This window comes from Camelus bactrianus, chromosome X (genome assembly GCF_048773025.1).
Source record: "Camelus bactrianus isolate YW-2024 breed Bactrian camel chromosome X, ASM4877302v1, whole genome shotgun sequence".
NCBI classification, from domain to species: Eukaryota; Metazoa; Chordata; class Mammalia; order Artiodactyla; family Camelidae; genus Camelus; species Camelus bactrianus.
In genome coordinates, this window is record NC_133575.1 from 115,948,346 (window position 1) to 115,974,832 (window position 26,487).

Consider the following 26,487-nt stretch of genomic DNA (forward strand, 5'->3'; position numbering starts at 1 on the left):
TTATCAGATAGATGTTTGATTTGCAAATTTTTTTCTCCCATTTTATAAGTTTTCTTTTTATTTCACTGACTATTTCTTTTGCTATGCAGAAGCTTTTTAGTTTGATATAGTCCCATTTTTTGAGTTCTGCTATTGTCCCTTGTAATTTTGATATCATATCAAAAAATAGTTGCCAACATCAATGTCAAAGAGATTTTCCCCTATGTTGTCTTCTAGTAGTTTTATAGTTTCAGGGTTTTTTTTTTTTAACATTTTTATTGATTTATAATCATTTTACAATGTTGTATCAAATTCCAGTGTAGAGCACAATTTTTCATTTATACATGAACATATATATATTCACTGTCACTTTTTTTTTCTCCGTGAGCTGCCATAAGATCTTGTATATATTTCCCTGTGCTATACAGTATAATCTTGTTTATCTATTCTACAATTTTGAAATCCCAGTCTGTCCCTTCCCACCCTCCGCCCCCTTGGCAACCACAAGTTTGTATTCTATGTCTATGAGTCTGTTTCTGTTTTGTATTTATGCTTTGTTTGTTTGTTTGGTTTTTTTTTAGATTCCACATATGAGTGATCTCATATGGTATTTTTCTTCCTCTTTCTGGCTTACTTCACTTAGAATGGCATTCTCCAGGGACATTCATGTTGCTGCAAATGGCATTATGTTGTCATTTTTATGGCTGAGTACTATTCCATTGTATAAATATACCACATCTTCTTTATCCAGTCACCAGTTGATGGACATCTAGGCTGCTTCCATGTCTTGGCTATTGTAAATAGTGCTGCTATGAACATTGGGGTGCAGGTGTCATCCTGAAGTAGGGTTCCTTCTGGATATATGCCCAGGAGCGGGACTCCTGGGTCATATGGTAAGTCTATTCCTAGTCTTTTGAGGAATCTCCATACATTTAAATATTTAATACATTTCAAATTAATTTTTGTGAGTAGTCTAAGGGGGGATCTGATTAAATTTTTCTGCATGTGGTTAATCCAATTTTTCCAACATCATTTATTGAAGAGACTCGTTTCTCCATTGAGTTTTTTTGGTTCCTTAGTCAAATATTAGTTGACTGTATAAGTGTGGGCTTTCTTATGGGCTCTCAGTTCCATTCCATTGTTCTACGTGTCTATCTTTATGCCAGTACCATGCCATTTTGATTAGTATAGCTTTGTAATAAAGTTTAAAATCAGAAATTCTGATGTCTCCAACTTTGTTCTTCTTTCTCAAAATTGTTTTGGCTACTTGGGATCTTTTATGGTTCTGTATGAATTTTAGGATTGTTTGTTGCATTTCTGTGAAAAATGTCATTGGAATTTTGATAAGGATTTTATTGTATTGAATCTATAGATTAGACTCATTATTTTTAAGTTTTTAAGATGATTTCTTCCAACTTTTCATCCAGTTTATTTACTTGTCCTCATTGGGATAGTTAATCCAAATTACCTAGGCTGTAATTACCAGAAGCAGAGGTAAACAATAGTCTCCTAACTGCTATGATTGTCCTCAGTCTGTCTTCCTTCCAGCTTCTCTTTTACAAAGTAACCAGAGATTCTTCCAAGGTGTCATTCTGACTGAGTCATCCCCTTGCACAAATCTTTCAAAAACATACAGCTGACTCTAAAATAAAAATGAAATTTCTCTGTTTGGATAATTAGGTCCAAAACTCTCTTGCTTCATTTATTTATTGTACACTGAGTGTGTGGTGTTTACTAGGCCAGGTTCTGTATAATCTCTTGCCTCTTACCTTTCTTACATCGTGTCTTAGTCCAAACTTACCCTACACTCCAGCCAAACTGAAACATTCACTGACATATGGCAGACCTGGATCCAGGTCTGTGCTCTTTCTCCTACACCATGATCTCATATTCAGGTTTAAGTCCATTCAATCTGGATATTTATAGATATTCTAATAAATTTACTAGACAAAGGCTTAACAAGTACAAATTATAGTGCAGTTTTGTATTTTTTGGTGGGTTTTTTTTATCTATTTGTCTTCTGAGTTAGAAATTTCAAGCAATCGTTACCTCTGGGGAGAGCAGAAATGGGGGAGGGCACTCTGGGATGTAAGGTCTGGAAGTGAATTCATCCTCATCAACTTTTTGACAATCTTCATGGTCAGAAGGGCACCTAGGAATAAAACTACAAGCTTCAGGCTTGTTTTTCCCTGACAAATGGGAGACCAATTACCTGTGGAATTTGATTCCAGGGTACTGGGAACATCCTGCATCTAAATAAATCTACTCCCATCTGCTGGCGGTTGCCTGAACTTCCAGTTGAAGCTGAATCACACTGAAGAAAAAAAAATGTTCTGGAAGTAGGCAAACCAGGAAATGGGATTCCAGTTTGGATCTCTATTGTTATGTGACCTTGGACCAATCCCTTTTCCTTCTCTGGGCTTCAGTTTCCCCATAGTACAATCCAGATAGTTGGACAAAATCATCTGGAATGGCCCTTCCACTTTTATCAGCAAGGATTGTCTCTACAAGGATGCCTGGATGACCAAAGACAATGGGAAAGAAGGGAAAAGGGAGAAGAGAAAGGAAGGTGTGAAGGTGCTCTGCTCATTAAAAAAAGGCACAGAACTATGAGACACATTTTTTTTTAAAGTTTGATTCTAAGATGATTCAGAAAGTGGGGATAAAGAGTTAACTGCTTAGCTATGGGAAACACTCAACCACCCAGGCAACTGAAGGCTTTCTGGACACAAACAGTCCCAACTCACTTCACCAAATACTGACAGAAAGAGGAATAGGGCTAAATTTCTGTGTGAATATTTTAGCTAACCAAGAGTGAACTTGAAATCCATTTTCATTGTAACCTTTCTCAATGTCAGCTTTAGGAGCTTCAGCACTGGTAAACATGACTGAGGTCTATTTATTGATTGCCCATCTGGCTCATGGAATCTGAGGGGCCTCTTTCTCAACTTGCTTTGTCAAGAATCTGAGATGGAAAGGACAAAGAGGATTACATGGAGGAATTTTCTTATTCTCTGAGATCCTCCTGTTTCATGGGACAGTGTTTGAGGCACTGGAAATAAGAGCCCTCTAGTCAAAACTCCAGGTTTTTCTACACGATGGGGCCAAAATTCAGGAGCATTAGAATTGCCTACTCTCCAGGGACCCTCTTGAACATCTGAAACATTGGCCTTTGCCTTCTTTCCCCTTCCATGGTGTGGACCTGGACTGTGACTTTAACTCAGCATACCTTGGTCATGGCATAGAGTCACATCTCAGTGTGATCCGAGTTGGTGAACCCTACCAATTCCCTGAGCTTTGTCCTGGGAACCGAAACTTGGGGCCAAGATCACTCTGGGAAATTCCACGAAACTTGTACTCCTGAAGCCCAATTCCCGTCCTGATGAGGAGGCACTCTTGCTATGGCCAGAGCTCTGTCATAAAATCCATTAGTGATCCCCCTTCACTCCATCCAGAGGGAAGGCTGGTGGGGTTACTGGAGGGTCAAGAGTTTGGGAATAGCAGCAATCGGATACCTCTTGATTCGCAAATGTGTCCAGCTCTATCAGAATGTAGATTCAGCCAGGGCAGTCAAATTACCTCACTCCCCTCACAACACACATACACACAAAACCAAACCCTTGAGTACACGCTCTTCCAAAAGAAACGCACATTTTGCATATTTGCAGTTAGAGTAAGACCCACCGGGTGCCTCTAGCTGCGGATGCTTGGTCAGCCCTCCGGCGGTCGATTCCCCTCCCCTTCCACCGGGTTGGCCCCGCCCCTGTCTGTGTCTGATGCTGGCCCGGGGGACAGCTGCAGAGGCCTGAAGGGGCGGGGACCGGGCGGTGCGCTCGCTGCGGGCGGAGGCAGTAGCGCGCGCCTTTTTGTGTGGCTCCTGGCATCTGCTGGATTGGTTCTCCCAGTGCTACCGTCGGAGTGGGAGGAACTAGCCAGGCGCCAGGCTGAGTGCCCAGTCGCAGCCTGGAGCGGCCGCAGACGGAGCGCACCTCGCAGCTGCCGGGAGCGTCCTAAGGGCGCTGAGTCTGGCAGAGCTGCTGAGAGGCTGTTTTTCTCGGGTTCTGGGCTCTGGTCCGACTCCCGCTCTCCCTTCTCCCCATACTCCCGCTAGTCTGCTTAGAGGCGGCTCCTGGCGACCCACAAGCTCCCTCTCGCCCCACACTCCGTCCCTTTCCCCAGCGGCTGACGGACCCCCGGAGTGCCGCAGCCATGAGCATCCGAGGGATGCTGCGAGTCGCTGTGCTCCTGCTGCTCATCAGAACCTGGCTCGCGGAGGGCAACGACCCCAGTCCCAGCCCGAAATTCCACTTCGAGCTCCCTTCCACCGTACCTGAAGTCCTGAACGTCTTCAACTGGTAAGTGGGCAGTGGCGACAGGAGAGGACCGGCAAACACGGCCTCTTGGACGGAGCGGGCTGGGGAAGAGTTGGACCCGGGCTCGCCGAGCCCTGGCGGGCGGGCCTTGCTTACAGGTCCCTGGAGAGTGGTGGGGTGGGAGTGGGGGCGGCCGGTCGAGATACAGCCCTGGGCTTCAGCCCACCTGTTACTGTGGTGGCTGACAGAGCCCCGCGTGTACCCAAACTGCAGCCTGGGGGGATGGGGGGAAGGATGCCCTCACCTCAAGGTCTGCCATGCACCCCCGGGGACTAAGGCCCCTAGCAGATTTTCCAAGTCACGTCCTTTGCACCGGTGGGATTGGGGTGGGGGTACAGAGTGATGGGCAATTCACGAAACATAGACAGTAGAGACACCTGTTTGAGTCCGGATTTTAGTCTGTTCCCTGAGGCGCGTGCATATGTTCGTGAATGTGCGTAATGAGCGGTGAGGGACATTTTCCGATTCCGCAGATAGAAATTATTGACTCAACCTCATCGGAGCTCAGACAGTGTGATCGGTGGCTATATAGTATATTCGTGTGGCCTGAGATGGGTGCGTTTTGTACTTACTCCTGTGAGAATATTTGAAGATTTGATGGGGGGTGGGGTTCCGTATTTGATTTCAAGTTTGTTTGCCTCTAAAATATCTGAATAGATGTTAAACATTCAGCCTTTACATGTAGATCACATGGAAATGTGTATTTGCACTGGCCACAGACCCTGAGTGTTGGCACACTGGTAATGTGTATGATCTTAAACAGGCAGGGATGCCTTGCTTTAACTCAGGAATAATTCATGTGCATACTTGGAAATTTTGTCATTAAAGATGATTGAGAATAATTTTTTAAATGCCAAACCAGAAATGAACATGTATTCAGAAAAAAAAGGGGCGGGGAGGGATAGTTGGGCAAGGTTCCAGCAGACAGCCCTGCAATGTCCTCAACCGAACATTCCAGACTGCGCTACTGAACACACACACACGCACACACACGCTGAGAATTGCAGGGGCTGACGTTTCCATAGTCAATGCATCAAAGATTCTAAGAGTCATAGTGATGCCCAGGGCCTGTTCTCATTCACAAGCACCTTTTGGGGAAAAGAGCCCCCATGAAGGACTAGGTGAATTGGGTGAGCACATCAAAGACTTCTGGAAAGGCCAGCTCTCTGCAGAGTTGAGCTGGATCCATTTATATGTGCTCACTCAAGACACGTCTAGGCTGGAAGCACATACTTAGCCAAAGAGAAGCTTGCTCCAAGAATACACATGTTTTTGAGGACAGCCCTGAGCCCCAAGAATTGGAAATTTGATTGATTGTTTTGATTGATGAGGGTCAGAAATCTCTGCTACATGAGCAAGGCTCTCTCTCTGTGTCATATGCCATATGCCAAGTTTTAGCAACAGAGGTGTACAGAAACAAGATTCACATATACGTGAAAACAAAATGCCAGCCCTAGCTTAGGTGAAGAAATGTGACTGAGCTGGAGTACGTAGACTGGTTGGCTTAGCTTAGGGGGACAGTGAGGATGAAAGATGACATTTCCTGGGGCAATCAGGTGTCCCTGGAAGGAAGACTCCCACCAATCTGGAAAGCTGCATCCAGGCTGATGGTAAGGTAGGGATCCTTAGGGGCTGAAGTCATGTATTTACCAGAGGGCTCACACCTGTGCACACCCTCTCCTCTCCACTTCCCCTATAATCTCCTCCCACCCCCACCCCCAATTCTGCCTGGTAACAGGGATCCAGTCTTTGTGCCCCACCCTTTGAATAAAAGCTGGGGAGGGAGAGGGGGAAAGAGGAGTTTGCGTCACTGCTGCGCTTCTGGCTGACTCACTGTACGAAGGGAGGGGAGCAGGGAGAGATGTGTACATGTATGACTGTACATGTCTGCCTGTGTGCAGGAGGAGAGAAGGTTCTGGCTAGTCGATGCCTGGGGTGTTCTTTGTTGTTTCTTTTCTCAGAAGCAATGTGGCATTCACTGATGACCAATATTTACCAATGACTCCTTTGTTGCAGCAAAAATTGTGCAAATGAAGCTGTGGTGCAGAAGATTTTGGACAGGGTGCTGTCGAAATATGATGTCCGTCTGAGGCCCAATTTTGGAGGTAAGACACATCCAGATACTAGATACTAGAGCTGAGACACAACAAGCCAGCCCCACCCAGTGAGCTGACCAGTGGCACTCCTCTAGGCTCCACTCTTCTGCCTCTCCAGACCCCGCCTTCCTGACCCTGCAGAGACCTGCAGCAGAGCACTTCCAAGCCCCCAACCACAGGCCTTTCACTCTGCCCCCTGGAATTTCTCCAAATTTTCAGCCTTCTTATGCAAGAGGCCTCTGCCCCCTCCACATTCCTTGACAGTCACCCCAAGCCTGAAGCGTGCACCCCAGTGTGGCTGGAGAAGCCCTAACCACACTAGGTGTGTATCTCAGGCTAGAGCTTTCTGCTCCATCTATGTGGAGGGCACAAGTTCCGCTTGTGCACACTTTCTTTGCACCCTGGACACTGACCCCATTCAGCTGGTTAAGATGAAGGGTGTGGTCTTCTCTGTCTAGTTTACTTCACCCAGCCCGGTCCTGGGCACTCTGCCTCTGCTCTCCCTCCCCAAGCCTTCAGTTTATTCAACACACTGCAGTCAGTGTCATCTTTATGAACCCAATCTGATCACCTCAGGAAATTTTGATGGCTTTATTTAACTGCCAAATAAAATCCAGACTCCTTAGCTTAGCACCCAGATCTCAAGCCCAGAGATGACAAGAAATGGCAAGGAAACTGGAGTAAATCTCTATTGAAGGAAGACAATACATCAATTTTTTCTTTTATTTCTGCCTAGCCTCCTATCCTCTCCCCTTTAGAAAGGGCGACTGGCCTCTATCACACAGCTTTAAGTGACAGGAACCTACCCAACTCCACAGAACAAGAATAGCATTCTCTGGCTGAAGGGACACCCAAAAAATCTAGACCAAGGACAGACAAGAGGAAGGATATATTAAATATATGCTAGTCACATTTCGAATGGAATGAAATAGAGAAAGAGCTAAAAAGCAGAGTGACTAAGTCTGAGAAAGCACTCACTTCCTGCAGCTGGTAGAAGCAGACACCCAGTCTAAAGGGTTAATGAATGCTAATGGTTCACATTTGTACATATGAATAGAGTTCTTCTGAATACACAATGCCTCTGCCTGAAAGGGCGCACAGGGGACTTGTCACTGTGGTAGATCAGTGGGGGCTCTGTGATTTGCCTGCGGAGCCCCCTTGAAAACCAAAGCGGTTGCCCTGTGCCCTAAGGTTTGGAGGTGGAACACTTGTCTGGTATCCCCTTCACTGCTTTGCTCCCTCCGAGTGTGAGGGCAGAAGGCAGTGCAGCCCCTGGATCCAAGGTAAGTGTGTACTGGGGACTGGGAAGCTGATGTGGAGAGGGCAGAAAGCAGATTCTTTCAGTATAAGAATTCAGATGTTAGGGCGCAGAGAGCACTCCATTACATGACACTGGTTTTGGACCAGTTGCACCAAGCAGCAGTGGGTGTCAGGGGTGTAACTATTACATTTTCTCTATTCACTGTTGTCATGTTTCTTAGCAGAGACTGACCCACAGCCATTCAAGTATATCAAACATGTTCTCCCCACTGTTTCAGGTTTCTATCTCTGCAGCCATCCAGGGCTGGCGGTGAGAGGGGAAGAGGGGCAAGGATCAACCTCTGAGGATTGTCAAGTGTGGCTGGAGCACAGTATCTCCAAGGCACCTCACCACCATTTTCTGAGCTACCTTGGATTTGTTTACAGCTGATGCCTAACCTCCTGGGTTACACTAAGCTCTATGGGCATGCAGACCTGGGGAGTACAAGAGCAGCTGGGGCCCCAGTTTGGCCAAACAATAGATGGAGATGTGAGAGCAAAGACAATGCAGGACCTTCTAGCATTTAGACCGTAGGCACTACAGGCTCTAAGTCTGGGGTTGTTTTATGGGGAGGTGGTGCCAATCAATGGGACAGCTTGGCCAGGGGTTTAGAGTTGGGGCAACTCAGGACTCTTGCTAGACACAGAGTCAAATTCCCCTGTGTCTGAAGTTAAATAGAATTTCTGGGCTTCACACACACGCACACAGGTACACACAGGCACACACACCTCTCAAATGAAAGGGCCTGATCTAACTGTGGTTAGCTTCAAATGGGAGCCTTATTACTTCATTGAGAAGAGAAGGAGGATGAAGAGGAGGAGGAGGAGGGACCAGGAAAAGTTAACAAACTGCTTCGTTCTGACCAAGAGAAGCGGGACTCCACAGCGCTGCAAAAGGCAGGTGCCTAAGGACTTTGCCCATCAGCATGGCACGACTTAGCTGTGGAGTGAAGGAATAAATCGCACACCTTCATCATTCCTTCATTTACCTCATCTTCCTCTGATGAATGCTAGGGAGGAGGAAGAGTTGGGATAGCAAAGTTTCCAAGAAAGAGGGAAGTGGTTACCCCTCCCACCTTTCCTACCTTCGTAAGCCCATCAGGAAGGACAGCGATGGAATACGAGGTTGAAGCCATCACTCCAGAGATAGCATTTAGACACCTTATCTAGAAGTTTCTTATTCCCCTTTGTTCTCCTTTTAGAAATGTGGGATATCTTAGCTAAGCTCTCATTCTGACCACTGCTAGTACATAAGGTGTCCCCTCTAGGTGGATAAATTAGAGAAAGGTACCAGGTCCCTATCCTCCAGGCTACACTCCTGGGCCAAGACTCTGGCTTGGTGAGGGGGAGGTAGACTGCATTTTGGTTCCCACTTGCCCCTTCAACTGGGAACTCTTGGATAAGGCTGTGCCCTGGCCCTTTAGGGTTCAGGATCCAGGATTCTGCTGTAAGGGATGGGGTTGCCTGAGTGGTACAGAATGATCTATGATGAAAAGTCTGACAGTAGGATGAGGTGGTTGGGGGGATGGCTGCCCAGCCTCTAGTGCTTTTTGCCTGCCTAACACAGCTTCCACCCTCTAAAGGCATGTGGGGAACCTGAAAGGCTGTAATAAAAAAAAAAAAAAGACTGCTTTTCTAGAAACCTGTGTCACTACAGAGCACTTTGCTGTGGATCATTCACAATAGTCCTGAATGCTGGAGTCTGGGCTATGCCCTCACACGGAGGCCCGTATACTTCTCAGCTGCCACTCATATGTGGATTCCCAACAGCATTTTGCTTTTTGAAGCATCAGGATAGGAATAACACATGTCCCTCTTTGCAGCTCAGCTTCTGGGCAAGTGAAGCCAGCAGGCTGAACTGGAAGCGTCACACATGTTTCCATAACAGCAGTTTGATGTAATACACATAGGATAATGGCTTAGCTGTGGGGCTGGGTGGAGGCAGCTTTGAACTAATGAGGAAACAATAAAAATGTATTTTTCCACAGTACTTGATAGTTTACTACATATTTGCACATCCATTATCACATTTGAGTGGGCAGCTGTAACACCTAGTCCTGAAAAGAGAAAGTCAGGAGGCAGAAACATACATTGAATCATAGTCACATATTAACACACACAATCACCCTCATGCATGCCCTCACTCACCTGAACACACTCACAAAAATACACATATACACACTCACATACACTAACACACATGCTCACGCATTCGCATACACACATGGACCTGCTCACACATCCATTTACACACAAACATGCTCACATACACAAACACACTCACAAATTCATTCAAACACATAGACACGCACAGCCACACACGCTTGGACATTCACACACATGAAAATACACATTCACACACACCTGCTAACACACACAAACATGTCCACATATTTACCAAGTCACAAACATGCTCACACATTCACTCATACCTGTACATTGACATGCTCACACCTATGAATATGCTCAGAGATGTCAGCATGGTCACACATTCACTCACACACAAACACACTCACATACAGTCACATGTTCAACACACTCACATGAATATGCTCACACATTTACTCCAGCACATAAACGTGCTTGCATAAACTCACACTTATAAGTGTGATGAGTGTAAGTGTGAAGTGTGATCACTTATCACATTTATCACTTGCATATGAACAAGGTCACACACGCAATACATTCACATAGTCACACAATTAACATATTTACTCACACTCACACATACAGACACTCATACGTTCACTTACATTCCCAAACATTCACCCACAAAACACATATTAAATCACACATGCAAAACTGCTTACACATTCACTCACATGCCCACATAGGCTCACATATGAATGTGCTCGTACATATGAACACATGGACACTTACGCTCAACACACAAACATACTCAGTTAAACACAACAGTTACACACACAGGCATAATCATGCATTCACTCACATATAGACATGCTCACAAATACACTAAATGAACAGGCTCACACAACCTACATATCCCCCCCGACACAATACATTCAAATACACACACATGCTGACCCATTCACTCACCTAGAAATGTGCTCACACATTTGTGTGTGAGTGAACTCACATACAAACATGCTCACAGACATAAAAACACACAAATTCACTTACACACAAATGTATCCATGTATTAATGTGCTCACATGTACCAACATACTCACAAATTCACTCACATGCACAGAAACATGTTCACAAAGCACATCTGTTCACACACTTACTTGCACATAAACTCATTTATACATTCACTTCCACACACCTTGTCCATGTGCCGGCATGTGCTTCCACATTTACTCCTGTGCAATATATCCAAGCGTGCAAACATGCTTACGTATGAACACACACAGTATCACTCATCTATATGGGTGTATTCACATATGCACACACTCACACATTCACAGACACACAGAAGCACACCAGTACACCCATGCTCACACATTCCTTTGCACATCAACAAGCTCACATTCACTCCCACAGGAACACAGAAACGCAGTCACTTGCACATGAACAAGTTCCTAATTCACTCCCACACACCATTCCTACATACATGCGCATTCTCATATACTGACTCCCACACAACACATGCACGCACAAAAACATGCTCGTGCATTCTCTCACACTCCGATATGCTCACATACACTCGTGTGCACACAGACACATTCTCCTGCACATGAACATGCTTACAGATTTACTCATACATGTGACCATGCTCACATACACTCATGCACACAGCTCACACATTCATTCACACAAAGATACACATTCACTCACACAAAGACACACATACACTCACACCAGTATGCTCATGCACACCCCAAATCTTGGCTCTTGTTTTGGGGCCCATTGCTTTTGAGTTGTTATCAAGAAAACATTTGGAAAAAGAGTGATTCCTCTTCTTTATTTTTCCTTTATTTTGCCCTGATCCCTTCCTTTTAGCATATCATGAGCCAGAGCCTACTCTAAGTGCTTGACTTCATTAACGACGAGATCAGTGTTATCATTATCCCTGTTTTACTCATGAGGAAAGTAAGACTCAGAGAGGTTAGGTCACTTATTCAAGGTCACACAGCCACACAGCTAGTAAGTGCCAAAATGGTGGTCAAGCTCAGGCAGTCTGGCTTCTGAGTCCATGCACTTATCTTTTTTCCTACTCTGCATGTAATAGTGTCTTCCTGTATTGTAGGTGCCCCTGTGCCCGTGGGAGTATCTATCTATGTCTCCAGTATTGAACAGATCTCAGAAATGACTATGGTAAGTGTGTCAGCTTCAGACATGGGGCTGGTGACAAGGGACATGAGACAAGGAGCAGGGTCATAAGCCAATTCCTTCTGTTCTGACCTGCAACAGAGCCCATGTGGATGAACACAGTAGGTTTTGGAAACTGCAGCCAATTGGAATAAAAAAATAAATTAAATAAATTAAATAATCTGTAATAAACAGATTACAGACCTAAAAGTGAAAGGCTTATGAAGCTTTTAAAATATAATATAGGCTGTTGTTTTTGTGTCTTTGAGATAGGTAAGGACTTTTTAAAAAGGACACAGAAAACACGAAGTATAAAAATAAATACTGGTTATCTTCAACTATATTAACATTCTCTTTAGCTAAAACTTCTGGCGCTTCTGTTTTGCAAAACAAAGAAACAAAGCCAGTATCACAGGTTTGAAAATATAAGTCAGAGTGCTAAGATATTTGCAACTCAAAGGACTGATATTGAAAACATATGGAATTCTTGTGAATTAATAAGAATAATATTTTAAAACAATAGAAAAATGATCAGAAAATTTAAACAGGAACTTCATTTTATGAAGAAAACCAAGTAACAGATAAACTTATAAAGAGATGCTTGAGCTTATTATTAATTAGTGAAATGCAAAATAAGACCACAGTGAGAACCCACTGCATACCCAGCAGACTGGCAAAAGGCAAAAGTCAGACAATACCAAAGCTGGCAAGGCAGATGCACTGAGAACTCTCATATGCTCTTAGCATGGGTATAAACTGGAACTTTCACTTCATAGTTTTTATTTCATCATGATTTTGGTATGTATGGTGTGATCATATAGTAATATACATAGTATATTCATATAAGAGAATATTATCCAGCAATGTAAGTGAACAAATTTTAATTACACACATCAACCTGAATGAATCTCACAAACACAATGTTGTGCGAAAGAAGCAAGTTATGAATATACAGAGCATGATTCCATTCGAAAAAAAAATTTTAAATAAGTGCAACTAAGCAATACGTAGACAATAAAACATAGGAAAAGCAAGGGACTGTTATTATCAAAATCTAAGATGATGGATATTGCTGGGAGATGTGGAAAGTATGTTCTGGAAGAGACACATTGAAGCTTGAAAGTTATTGGGAATGTTCTATTTATTAACCTGAATTTTAATTATATGGGGCTCATTTTATTATTCTTAACATTGAACATTCCTACGTATGTTTCATTACTCATCTGTATTTCTGGTGTATTTCATATACCTGCATGCACACACACTCTGAGGTCCGAGATCTGGACAACCTCACTTACAACTGGAATTTACCTTTCTCTCCTTAGGACTATACTGTTACAATGTTTTTCCATCAGACCTGGAAGGATCCACGTTTAGCATACTATGAGACCAATCTGAACCTGACCCTGGACTATCGGATGTTTGAGAAGTTGTGGGTCCCTGACTGCTACTTTCTAAACAGCAAAGATGCTTTTGTGCATGATGCGACTGTGGAAAATCGCGTGTTTCAGCTTCACCCAGATGGAACAGTGCGGTATGGCATGCGGTGAGTTCCCCAGGGACCTAGGGATCATCCTAGCAGGCTACCTTCTTCCCACTGAGTATCCCACGAACACACTCTAAGGGACATACAGAGGACTCATTGCTTTCCAAATCTGTCTTGCACCGCCCCCTCACTCATCCTACCCAGTAGTCAAAGTGGAACCTTGATAGTTTCCCACAGCCATCATGGTTGTCCTGTCCCCACACCTTGGCTTCTGCTGTTGCATCTGTCTAGAATGGACCTTTCCTCTTTCTATAGTCTAAACCTTGCCTATCCTTCAATCCCTAACTCATATGCCCTCTTTGTCAAGAAATCTTGTTTGATTTTATCAACTGGAAGAGTTCTCCCTCTGCCTGAGCATTGTATATACATTCTGTTATTTATCTGTGTCTTTTCTTTCCCATGAAGTGGAGGGAGGGGGACTGATCTCTGCCATTGGTGATATACGTGTCATGCAGGGGAGGGTGTGCAGTGTGTGCCTGTTGCCTATGGATTTGTACAAACAGGATGTGCACACACTGGAACTCCTCACTGGTCTATTTATAGGCATAGCAGACAGTAACCAAAGCAGTCCTCACAGCCTCATCTCTTACAAACTGTCTCTTAAGATAAGTGTGAGAGAATTTAAGCTCAGAAAAGTTCTTCAAGAGGTAGCTATGAGAGTACAGCTCTTTCTCTGGGTCTCTTTCTCTGGGGCGCTTTTGCTCTGTACCTTTGTTTCTCTCTTCTTTCTCCATCCACCTTCCCATGGACTGAGGCGCTGGAGCCAGAGAACAACAAAGCTTTCAGGGAACAGGACACTGGTCACACTCCTTTCATTTAAAGGGGGCTTTAGCTGATTAATGCTCATGGAGAATTCATAGAAGGGAGAGAAACACACACACACACACACACACTACACACTATACAAAATGGAAATCACTTCAACGGTTGAAAGGGACTGGGCTGGGGTTAGCAGCTAGGAAGGGCAGAATAAAGGAATGGGGCAGAGCCTCCCAGCTGCAGCTGCAGAGAGCTTTTGTAATTATCCTCTTTCCCACTTGTCACTTCCTCAGGTCTTCCAAGGTGCCTCCTCAGGTTCCTCTCATGGACCTACCACATGGCAACTTGAAGCCCCTGCCCAACACTCCATAGACCACCTCAGATATGTTAACCCCTCCTAACTGTTCACAACACCAGCCTTTTGCTCAGTCCCAGCACTCTCATAAGCAGGTACAGAGATGGAAGTGCTGTGGGAGAGGGTCCCATGGCCAAAGGTATAGCAGTTTCCTCCTGATGGCCTTGTTGCTTCTCCAGTAAGAAAGTCCCCATTTTGTCTCTGCATTCAGTTTCCTCAAGGGCCCTTTCCATTCTGACACCGTGAGATTTCCTGACATGCTATATACGTGTTCTCTGAGTCCTATCAGACTTCTTGGTTTCTTTGTCACAAACAAATTCCCTGTCTCCTTACACAATCTACAATTCCTCTTTCCTCTAAAAGGGAAGGAAGGAAAGCGAGAGGAGAAAGAAGAATGTGTTAGGTGGGTCAGTCCTTGGGATACCTCTCTCTGCCATACCCCTGCAGTTTTCTCAGGAAGGGTTACTTGTCTGGGCTTGACTCACTTTTCCCTTCCTTTTGCTTTTCCTTTGCAGACTCACCACCACAGCAGCTTGTTCCATGAATCTACAAAAATTCCCTCTGGACAAGCAGACCTGCAAGCTGGAAGTGGAGAGCTGTACGTATGTCTCCCATGGCCCCTTCTTCCCTACCTGGGGTTGGGACCATGAGGAAACCAAAGGCAGACTTGACAGTGAGAAAGACTGCATATCTCCCCTACTGCCTCCCTCACCCCTTTCTCTCTCTCCTTGATAGATAGATAGTTAGACAGATATGTAGACAGACAGAGTATATATGGCATCTGGGAGAAGGTGGCCTTTAGGGTATAAATAGCCTCATAGGGAAATGGTGCCTTGCTATGGGGAAACTGTGCACAAGCTAGTCGGTAGGAGCACATCTCTTTGCTGTGTTTTCCTTCCCGGATAATAAACTCCAAACTGAGAGTTCTCTTTCTATGTGCCCCCTCCGCCATGCTCAGACCCACAAAACACAAAGGAACCCCCCACCAAAGTGAGGGTTCTGTCTATCCTTTGGCTTTTCACAAACTGCTCTGATGTGAAATCTGCCTATGCCTGGTTTCTGAGACTGACTTACTCTGTTTTTTTCCCCCTCCTAGATGGCTACACAGTGGAAGACATTGTATTATACTGGGAAGGTAATGAGAATGCCATCCAGGGGACTGAGAATCTGCACATCCCTCAGTTCAGCTTCCTGGGAAAGATGATGACTAGCAAAGAGGTGTTTTTCTACACAGGTGGGTCTGACCCCTTCCTTCTCTCTTGTCTCGTGTCTCTTTTGTACCTAGGAAACTGATGGTGACCTCTGGCTTTAACCTCTAGACTCCCTGCTGCCTTCTTTCCTATTTCCTTCTTGTCTGGTCACCTTCCAAAGCCCCCTTCAGAAAGTCCCTGTTGTTTCCCCTCTGCCAATGAGGAAATGGGTACGGAAGCACTTGGCTCCTTTCAGAGCCAGCTTCTCCCTCTCCATCTGTTTACAGCTTTGAAATATCTCATGTGTCTCCCATTTCAAAACTTCAGTTGACATGGAGCAAGTGAGGAAGGAAGGAAGAGACAGCAGACTTGCTGTGCCATATGGGTCTACTGACACATGTCATTGTCACTGGCCTTAGGGCAGCAAATGAAGTCAGGTCTGCAGGCTTCCCAGGCTGGAATATTATAGGCTGAACTGGTCATTAGTTTACCCTTAACCATCCTGTACTTCACCCTGAAAATCTCCTCAGCCCTGCCACCCTAATACCATTGTGTCTCCTTGCCAGGTTCCTACATGCGCCTGATACTGAGGTTCCTGGTCAAGAGGGAAATCACCAGCTACCTTGTGCAGATCTATTGGCCTACCATCCTCACCACTGTTGTCTCTTGGATATCATTTTGGATGAACTATGAATCCTCTGCAGCCAGGGTGACAGTCGGTAGGTCCTGTCCCCATCCCAGGGAGGAACTTGGGCCATCTTGGTCAGAAAAAATGTTGAGAGTAAGGAAGAGTACCTGGAGCAGTGTGTGACTTCACAGGCAAGGAAACAAGATGGGACCTGCTCAATAGGCATTTGTGCAGGTGCTCAGCCAATTCGCAGCAGAGAGACCAACATTGGAGACAGGTGTGAAAAAAACATCAGGGCTAGGATCTTGGTATGTTGGGTCCAAAGTACCAGAACTCATTATTTGCTGGATACATAAATTAATGGACAATTCACAAATTTAGATCAGAAATGAAACACAATAAACACTGATTAAGCAATGTATCAAAATGCCATACTAGGCAGCAGAGGGCTTTCTAGAGGAGATGCCCTTAACTAGTGTCTAGTAGAATGCTTAGATAGATGCTATCAGTACCAAGGAAGAAGTAACCTGGGTCTTATTGTCCAAAAGTGCATCAAGAAAATGTTGCTAAAACTGGATTTTGAAGGCTTCCAGGAGGCAGAAACACAAGTCTCAGCATTGCCTAAAAAAGGAAATAGCTTGATTAAAGGCAAAGGGGCCATAAAAGGGGGCTAAATCACAGGATGCCTGGGGCATGAGCTGTGGAAGTGGAGAGAGTAACAGAAAAACAGCCCAGGCTGACTTAGGAAGAACTCGAAATTCTACTTTTTAAGCAGTTGGAACTTCATGTCTAAGCAACAGGGAGCATCAAAGGCTTTTTGATCAGTACCAGAGAGGAGCCTAAGAGATCAGATCCCAAGTTTATCTGGTCTCACTCTGCAGAATGCCAGTGTATCACAGATCCAGGTCTGCCCTCTCCTTCACCATCTTTGGAGCAGACTATTCAGCCTCCTTATTTAGGAGCACACACTAAACTAAACTTTTATATTTGTGTAATATTTTAGGGTTCACAAACCTTCTTAGGGATGTGATCTCATTTAGTGATGAGGGACTACAGGAAAGCCTGTGTACTAGAAGGTCAAGGGGGAAAGGACCATCATAGGGCAAAATGGGGCTGGACATATAAATCACTATGAAACCATGAGTGGAGATTTTTGACTTGATCCTAAGAGCAATGGGAAGTCACTGAACCATTGAAGTACAAGCTGGGTGTAAAGATAGGGGAGGAGAAGCCAAGAGAACACTTGAGCCAGGGCCCTAAGCCTGCAAAGCTGAAGGCCTTTTGCTGAGGACCCTCCCAACCCCAGAGATGGTCTTTGCTCCTTTCCAGTGGGATGTGAGTCTGATCGATTGCCAAGAACTTCAGCCACCTGGGGGAGACTCACCTTGTGCTATGTGATTTATAGGTCTGACTTCAATGCTCGTCCTAAATGCCATTAACTCACATCTGCGGGATAAACTTCCCCAAGTTTCCTGTATCAAAGCCATCGACATCTATATGGTGGTATGCTTCTTCTTCGTGTTCCTGTCCTTGCTGGAATATGTCTACATCAACTATCTTTTCTACAGCCGAAGACTACCCCAGCTATCTCAGAGGCAACTCAGAAGAGCTCTAAGTGCCTTGGCCCGCTACAGCTACCGGGAGACAAAGGTACAAGTTTGGCTTCTTGACTAAACAGTCCACTTTCCCTGAGCACCTCTTAAGCCTAAGATTAGCACTTGACTTTTGACATTTCTTGGCTTCTTTGAGCCTCACAACACACACACACACACACACACACACACCCCAGATAACAAAGAAATAGAACAATTTAGCATCACTCCTTTATAGGTTGAGTCGTTTTCCAAGGTCACAAGGCTAGTAAGTGGCAGAGCTGAATTTCCACAGATCTTTGGGCTTTAAATCCAGTCTACTTAGCATGTTTCCAAGGGCAGGTGATGAAGCCAGAGGGAAAAGGAGCACAGGGAAGCTGAAAGGAAGAGACAGACATCAGAGAGGCTGGCCTACCCTTCCTTCCTTTGCTCTTCTGATTCCCAAAGCTGTGCTTAGGCTTTTGTTGCTGGCAGTGTGTTAATATCCAGCAATCCCCTCCTTCACAGGGAATCCAACCCCACCTGCCTGAGAGTGCCTTGCCTCTGTCTACTACCCAGCACTCCAGAGGGATCAACTGCCCCAGTGGGGCAGCAGCAGCCGTGGAATTTCCTTGCATACTAACAGTCTCTTGGTCCTGTTTCTCATGTCCTTCCACACCAGAGACCCCAGGAAGAGGTGACTCTGTCAATGGAAGAGAGCATCAATCATGTTACAAATGCTGATGAGGCAAGTCCCATCCCTCCTTCCTCCCCAACAGTGATTGTTCATGCAGGGAATGACTTCATGAGTCTATCTGCTATCTCCTTGAAGAATGACCAAGTTGACATAGAAGATGAGAATGGTTCTCCTCCCTCCATACCAGTGCAGTCCAGCCTAGCAAGCCTGGAAAGCCTCAGCTCTTTGGCCTCCATGTCAAAGCAGGCACCGCTGGCCTCCTCAGAAAGCCTCAGCTCACTGTCTTCTCTCTCAGACCAGTCCTGGCTGGCCACTGGAGAAAGCATGAGTGACCTCCCATCCACCTCAGAGCAGGCCCTGCACAGCTATGGCATTCACTTTAATGGTATGGAGAATGCTGACAGTATTATCCCCACTGAAATCCGCAACCGTGCTGAGGCCCGTGCTGAGATCTGTGACCCAGAAGACCCCAAAGAGAGCTCCAGCTCTGACGAAAGCCATGGCTATGGCCCCAGTAGGAGGCATCTGCTTGTTCACGGCCAGAGGTGTGTGCAAGAAGCAAGCTATGACCTTGATGAGATGCTTAGCACCCTTGATGAGATCTGTAGCACCCTTAGTGAGATTCATAGCTTGCCTGAGGACATCAAAGTTGAGAGCGGGTACCTTGACCTTGAAAAGCAACTCAAACGTGATATTGATAGTGCCTGGAGCCTTAATGTTGATGATGCTAGCAGCTTTGATCAAGACAAGGACAGTAACTTCTTTGAGTCTGATGACAGTTGCCCCCCAAGCCCTAGGTGCTCCTTCAGTAAACAGTTCTCCTCCAAGCTCTTCAACCCTGACTATGTCCCTGAGGTTGACAGGTGCTCCAGGGTCCTCTTCCCTGTTGCCTTTGTGGTGTTCAACATTGCTTATTGGGCATACCATATCAATTAGTTCCATAATGTCCCAGAGTGGCAGGGCCACTGTGCTGTGCTCCTTTCACAGTTCCTTTTGGTTCCATCTTGCCTTCTTTGCTTTTTTTTTTTTTTTATTTTGTGGTTATTTGGGCAGTTGAATCCACTTTAACTTTCTCTTTATAAACATGAGGTGGGGAGTATTTGGAAAGGATGCGTTCTGGCTGGAAGAAAAGGGATTGAGGAGGAGTTGAAGGTAAATAGCACACTGATTTTTCTTTTCTGCTGAATAGTGTCACCTTTTCAAATACTTCTAACACCTAATAAGCATAGAAAAGCCCCCTGGAAATGTTTATAGGACATAGAGGAGCCAGATTGGGGGACTGAGGAAGGATCTGAGCCTTGTGCACAAAAACATTTCTGGGGGCTTTTCTATCCCACTGAAGTGTTGAATTTTCTTTTTAACAATTTTTTTTCCTGTTTTTTCCTCCAGGGATTCTAGCCCTTGCTCACCTCCTGCTTAGGGTTTTATAGGAGAAAGCTAAGCTGGGTTGGGCTTCAGTGCACAGGGGAAGGGCTAGCCATCTCTTACAATTGCAGGGGGCTGGCTCTAGGGAACTTGGGGGATTTTGAAAGTGCCTTTTCCCCACTATTTTTCTGTTGTATTTTGAATGTGGTGTTGTGGTGCAGGGTTGGGAGTGGAATGTGGATGTGTGGGTAGGGGTGCGTAGTGAGGTGTCAGGGTAAGTGAGAGAGCATATTCCCAGCAGAAGCTTGCAGGGGGTGAATGATGTCAAGTTGGAGATTACTCAGATTGAGCTGGCATCTTTGGAGGGATTGGAATTTCTCTTGTATATATTTCCACTTCAGAATGCTTGACAATAGAGACTCAATACATCTGTCTAGGTCAGATGCTGAGTTGATCACCAGACACAGTGCAAGTACTTGGTGGATGAAGACTAAGGTTAGAGAAGTTCACCATCTGATCTAGAATAGCAGATAAACAACTGTTGTGAATCTAGATACTAATCCTTTCTGTTTGTCTAGTGCCTGATTAAGTGCCAACAAGCTCACTCACCCAACACATTGTTGAACTTTCACAGGAGCCCTATGAGCCAGGGAAGGCAAAGCACATTGTCCCCAGTGTTTGGAGGGAAAAAATGGAGCTTTTGTCCCATGTTTGAGGACATGCATCCAGTGAGCAGTGGGGCCACCCCACTCGCTCTTCCTTCTTCTTGTCCTCTTAACTCTCTCAGCTGAGGCGCTCCACTTTCTCCCCTCCCCTTTACAAAGAGGGTGCTCCATCAGGTTCTGCTTATCTGCCAGGCATCAGACCTCATTCTACAGCACCTGGAGCATCTCTGCAGAAAGAGACCAATGAGCAGACAATGAGTATGAACTGAGCATATTGAACATGAACTGAGCATACTGAACTGCCCACCTTGTGGGGCTCCTGAGGGAAGTAGACAGTAGCCTGCACTTCAACTTACCAAGCAGCTCCTCTTCACTGACAGAGGAGGTGGGGGAGCAAGTTTTGCCAAGCACTCAGCCGATGTCCCTCCTTCTTCCTTAGGCAGCCTCTCCTGCAGCCCCTCAGCCATCTACCCTTTTAACTGTGTTGCTATGTTTGCACTTCTGTGTATACCTGGGTGTGTGTGTGTCTAGTTAGTTCTGTGTGGTACATATGACCATTTGAAAAGATGTATAGTTCTATGTATATCCGTGTAAATCTATAATGGTGTATATATAACAATATGTGGATGCATGTGTGTGTGCACCCCTATGAAAGAGTGTATAAACTTATGACTTATGCATGTGTGTGCTTGTGTGTAGATCCATGAGTGTATTCTGTGTGTGTGTGTATAAGTGCATGTGTGCATACCTGTGTTTATTTATCTGATTTAAATGGGTGTGAAAGGAGATATACCTGATAGTATATGTATTCCCTGTTGGTGGCTCTTCTAGAACCACCAAAATTCCCTTGGCCTTTTCCCACATAAGGGTGGGCCCTATTTGGCCAGGCTGGTTAACTGTTTCTTTCCAATTCCCTGTTCCAGGGAGCAGCGTCTCCCAGTCTTCATCCACTCCTCTCTTCCTTCCTCCACCCATCTGTTCTGTCTTCTGGATAGAAGATGCAGAAGAAGTGAATGTAGTATCAGGAAGTGATAACTTTGTGCCTTCTGGTAGGAAATGCTCGATCACGAGCTAGGCTGGTAGTGCTGAGGTTTTACTTTGTCCTGGAAGGACATGTCTGGGAGTAATAAAGGTAGGGGTTGGGGTTGGGAAGCCTTGAAGATGCATTAAGAAGAAAAATATGGTGTATACAATGGGGTGGGAGAGCTAAAGAGCTGGAGAGGGCATTGTATATAGCCTTTATAACTCATCCCGTTATTCCAATCACTGAGACTCGTCAGTGCTGGAAGTATCCACAAGCAGGTGGGTGATGTGATGAAATGGCTCAGGGGATTGGCTGCTAGCAGCTAGATGCACAGAACCAAAGGTGCCTGGGAGATGGCTGCAGGCATGGACTGCGGTGGTGGGCCCATTCGGGGCGAGGGCACTTTAACAGCCCATCCTGGGGTGGTTGTTGGCTGGACTTCAGCCTTGGATTTGGATTTGGAGTCCAGAACTCCCTCCCTCCACCCTCTCCAGGGAAAGAAATAGTCAGAGAGCTGAGAGGGTTGACCAAGGAGAGAAGTGCAAAGAGCCCCAGGGATTGGTTGCCTTGATCAGCCCAGCTTGCCATCTCTCTTCTTCTTTTCTATACACACAAATATAGCCTCCTGCACACACCTACACAGACCTACACAATTACACATACATGTATACACACCTGGGCACTCAATCTCAGTAGATACATATATACACACAGACATGCACAAACACATACAGCCACACATATATTCACATGCACAATCACACATGTTTACCCTCATATCTGCACACGCACACAGACACACACACAAATCTTGTGAGACAGCGAAAAACAAGAAAGTTGCTGCTGGAACGCCTAAGATAGCCTCTTTCTTTTTGGACACCCCCCCAGAGAGAGATCAGGCTTCGGGGGAGAGCAATGACCCCACATCTGAAGCTCTCATCATAGCTATTGGAAGGCTTCCTCCTTGGGCCTAAACATTGTTTGTTTGACTTGAATGTAGGTTTTCAGGACCCAGGAGTGCCTTTGAGCCCTGCAGGAGGCAGCCTGTTCATTTAGGGTGAGGTCATATGTAGAAATTGGAGCAGTGGGAACCAAAATAGGGATTTTAAGAGGTATCTGGCAGAAAGGCACAGGAAAGCTGCAGAGCACAGAGGAAGGGCAGAGAGGCCAGTTGTAAATATCCCTATAGATCCATGTAGCTAGATTTAATATTATATCTTCAAAAAAGAATACTTTGCCCTAGTGTGCTGCAGTAAAAGCAGTTGAACTACTGCGACTCACAATGTGAGATTCAGTGTCAAGGTGAGGTGGAGGTTTGGCAATAACATCTTTTCAGAAACTTGAACCTTTGAGTTTGCCATAGACTTGGTCATTTTTGCCTGACAATTGCCAGATCTCCCCTTGTCATGTTCTCTGTGTGTTCTGTCGTCAGTGTCGTTGTTGAGTCCCACCTTTAGCTGACCCCAGCTGTACAGGCACACCATCCTCCAGCTGGCTGCCGACATCCCCTCCCACTCCTCACCTCTCACCAAGTAACTCTGGAAGTGCAGAGCATCTAGCAGGGTGCTCCTGGGGCTCAGCCCACTGGAGCATTTCTCAGCCCAATCAGAGAGTACTTGTGGTGACAGATAATTTGGAGCTTGGGAAGAGGGAAAGGTCTTGCTCAGTCGGGAATGGAGCAACCCCCACTTTATTCCTCTACCCACCTTCCTTTCTTTTCCTCAGATGAGCTATCCTATTAACTTTCCCCCTAAAAGCCCTTCACCACTACCACGGGAAGGAGATCTCTGGGTCTCCAAAGTGTCATTTTGTTGTGGTGATGTGTGACATGTTTCCTACCAAGTTCTTGCCTATTCCATCTGCTATTGTGCGGCACCTTTGCAGAGATAACAGATGATCTATTGGGTCTTACTGGAGCTTGTCAAATGTATTCTTACAATCCGTGTCATCTTGTTAATAGCAAGGCTGCAAAGTCTTTGCATATTTAGAGCTGATTTTTGCTGAGATTGTGGCCATTATTAATGAGGTTTCCTTATTCTGTACATAAAAGAGCTAACCCTTTGAGCTATTAACTAATGAATACATTCATTAAGCTTTCCACCTGCATGGTACCCTGCTGTGGTGATGAGCACCAAAAGAAATTGTGACTTGTCCTACTGAAAGTGCAGTGTGTAATATGTGTTTTTGTATCATGTCCTGTGATCAATACAAATTCTCTATTATCAGAGTTGGGTTTTCAGGATAGGGAGGGGGGAGGGTGTTACAATGTTTCCCTGATATATTATGAAATACCCCCAGTTGGTCAGGGTCACCTCTGTTGACTCAACATATGTGAGACTTTGCACCCACCATCTTGCCAGACTGCATCCCCGGGGTCAGTAGTCATCACCAGAACTGAAAGTACCCGAGTCCAGCATAACTGGCTACAGTGCCTGGAATTCTTCAGAGGCCAGCTAAGGCAGTGCCATTCTGAAAGCAGATGAAATACAGTAAAACTACACACACACAGTTCTTCAGAAGTGATACTGGGCCCAGGCAGTGAAAACCAAGAAAGAAAGATGACCAAGACCCATGTACCCTGAATGGTCTGACTGGCAAGAGGCTCAGAGCAGCAGAGACCCCTGAAGATAACCCGGTTCCCTCTTTGTCTCATTAAATGTGTGCTTTTGCATGAAAAAGACCTTGACCAGTCCTGACTTCTAAAAAGTAAAACATGAAGAAGCATAAAATGATATTTCTGAAAAATTTGCTGAAATAAAGGTTTGTAGATAGCCAAAAGGAGAAAATAAATATAATTGCAAATATGCTTATGGGTCATTGTGTTTTCTCTCTGTTGCATTCGGAGGGATGTCTGTCTGGGTCCAGGAAATCTCTGGCTTCCATTATTCACCTTTGCCTCCCCACATCTTTTCACATCCACCTCCTACCCTGGGACATCTGAAAACATGGTTTTCAAGAGGAGGGGAAACAGTGATGTCACAGTTGAAATTAGTTTACACTTTTGTACAAATCAGTTTAATCATTTAAAACAAAAATTTTAAAACATAGCAAGCCATTGTGTCAAAATATAGTGTGGACATTTATTTACATTTTTGGTGAGAAAAGGTCTTCATAAAGGACATTTTTTTAAAGTCTCCTTTGCAATGTGGATGTGCAGAACAGACCACAAGAAAGCCCTGTAGGGGTGGGAAGAGGGGCATGCTCAGCTTTTAAAAAGTTTGTTAGAGCCACATTAAAACATCCTGCTGAGGATGCAGAAGGTCCTTGCTGTGGCCCTCATGTGTCAGTGCACCTGCCTCGAAGCACCTTTTGATGAAAACCTTGGAGTTGCAACAGGAACCTTAACCTAATGTCTCCTCATCTGTGGTCCCTTTTGTGCCCAAAGCAGGACAGGAGAGCTGTGCATTCGCACCTGACAGATGTGATCTGCCCAAGGAGGGTGGGGCTGGTGTTGTCACAGTTCCACTCAGAAAGAGAAAATGCATTTGGAGGTAGAAGGGTAGATTTCACAGTACTTCTGGAGCCTGGCCTTAGCTACTGAGTTCTTTTCTGCTGGTTAATTTCTTGTCAACAACTCAGGTTCTGTAAGTGGCCTGCAACCCCAGGTGGACCTTGTGGCCCTTGAGTGCTCTCCTCATCCTGCCACTCAGAGGAGTATGTGGGTACTTTGCTAAGAGAAGTGAGATGCTCATCTTCCTTTCCAATAAGTAGAAAAGACTCTAGACAATGGCCAACCATGTAATGCCCAATATATTACAGGAAAATCAGGAGAGGTAAAGTGGGTGCTGCTGTGGTAACAATCCCCAAATCCCAGTGACTTTTTTCCTCCTCACAGTGTGTGTCCATTGCAGGTCATCAAGGGAGCCACTCAGGGACAAGCTGACAGGGTCTTCGATGACTTGTGTTTCTCTAATCTTTGTAACAAGGGGAAGGGGAAGTGGGGAATCTCACACTAGTGATTCAATGTTGTAGTTGGAAAGGACACACTTCACTCACATGCACAACTGAGGTTATACATTTCAGGCTTCTCTACTGTAAAGTTACTCTCTGCCCCTTTCCACATTGTAATTTGTTTGGAAAGAGGTTGTTATGCACAGCACACACTTAAGGAGTAAGGAGTTATGCTCCCCTTCCTTGAGTGGGGACTATCTACATAAATGATTTGTAATTCTTCTGCATGAGAGATTTGTCTATTCTTCCCCATTTATTTATTTATCCAGTCATTTGTTTTTTTGGTTTTTTTATTTTTTAACATTTTTTATTGATTTATAATCATTTTACAATGTTGTGTCAAATTCCAGTGTTCAGCACAATTTTTCAGTCATTCATGGACATATACACACTCATTGTCACATTTTTTTCTCTCTGAGTTATCATAACATTTTGTGTATATTTCCCTGTGCTATACAGTGTAATCTTGTTTATCTATTCTGCAGTTTTGAAATCCCAGTCTATCCCTTCCCACCCTCCACTCCCCTGGCAACCACAAGTCTGTATTCTCTGTCTATGAGTCTATTTCTGTCCTGTATTTATGCTTTGTTTTTGTTTGTTTGTTTGTTTTTGTTTTTGTTTTTTAGATTCCACATATGAGCGATCTCATATGGTATTTTTCTTTCTCTTTCTGGCTTACTTCACTTAGAATGACGTTCTCCAGGAGCATCCATGTTG

The 26,487-nt window shown here is 45.0% G+C and overlaps 1 protein-coding gene across 1 annotated transcript; it reads left to right on the top strand.

The window, feature by feature from the left end:
• The first annotated feature begins 3,965 nt into the window (after positions 1–3,965).
• Positions 3,966–24,625, top strand: GABRQ (gamma-aminobutyric acid type A receptor subunit theta). The gene is made up of 10 exons (XM_045517750.2): positions 3,966–4,334; positions 6,369–6,457; positions 11,958–12,025; positions 13,345–13,565; positions 15,195–15,277; positions 15,776–15,913; positions 16,436–16,588; positions 17,903–18,153; positions 18,901–19,351; positions 19,415–24,625. Exons 1-10 carry the CDS (start codon positions 4,189–4,191, stop codon positions 19,699–19,701), a joined length of 1,887 nt encoding a protein of 628 aa, XP_045373706.1. The 5' UTR covers positions 3,966–4,188; the 3' UTR covers positions 19,702–24,625.
• The last annotated feature ends 1,862 nt before the right edge of the window (positions 24,626–26,487 follow it).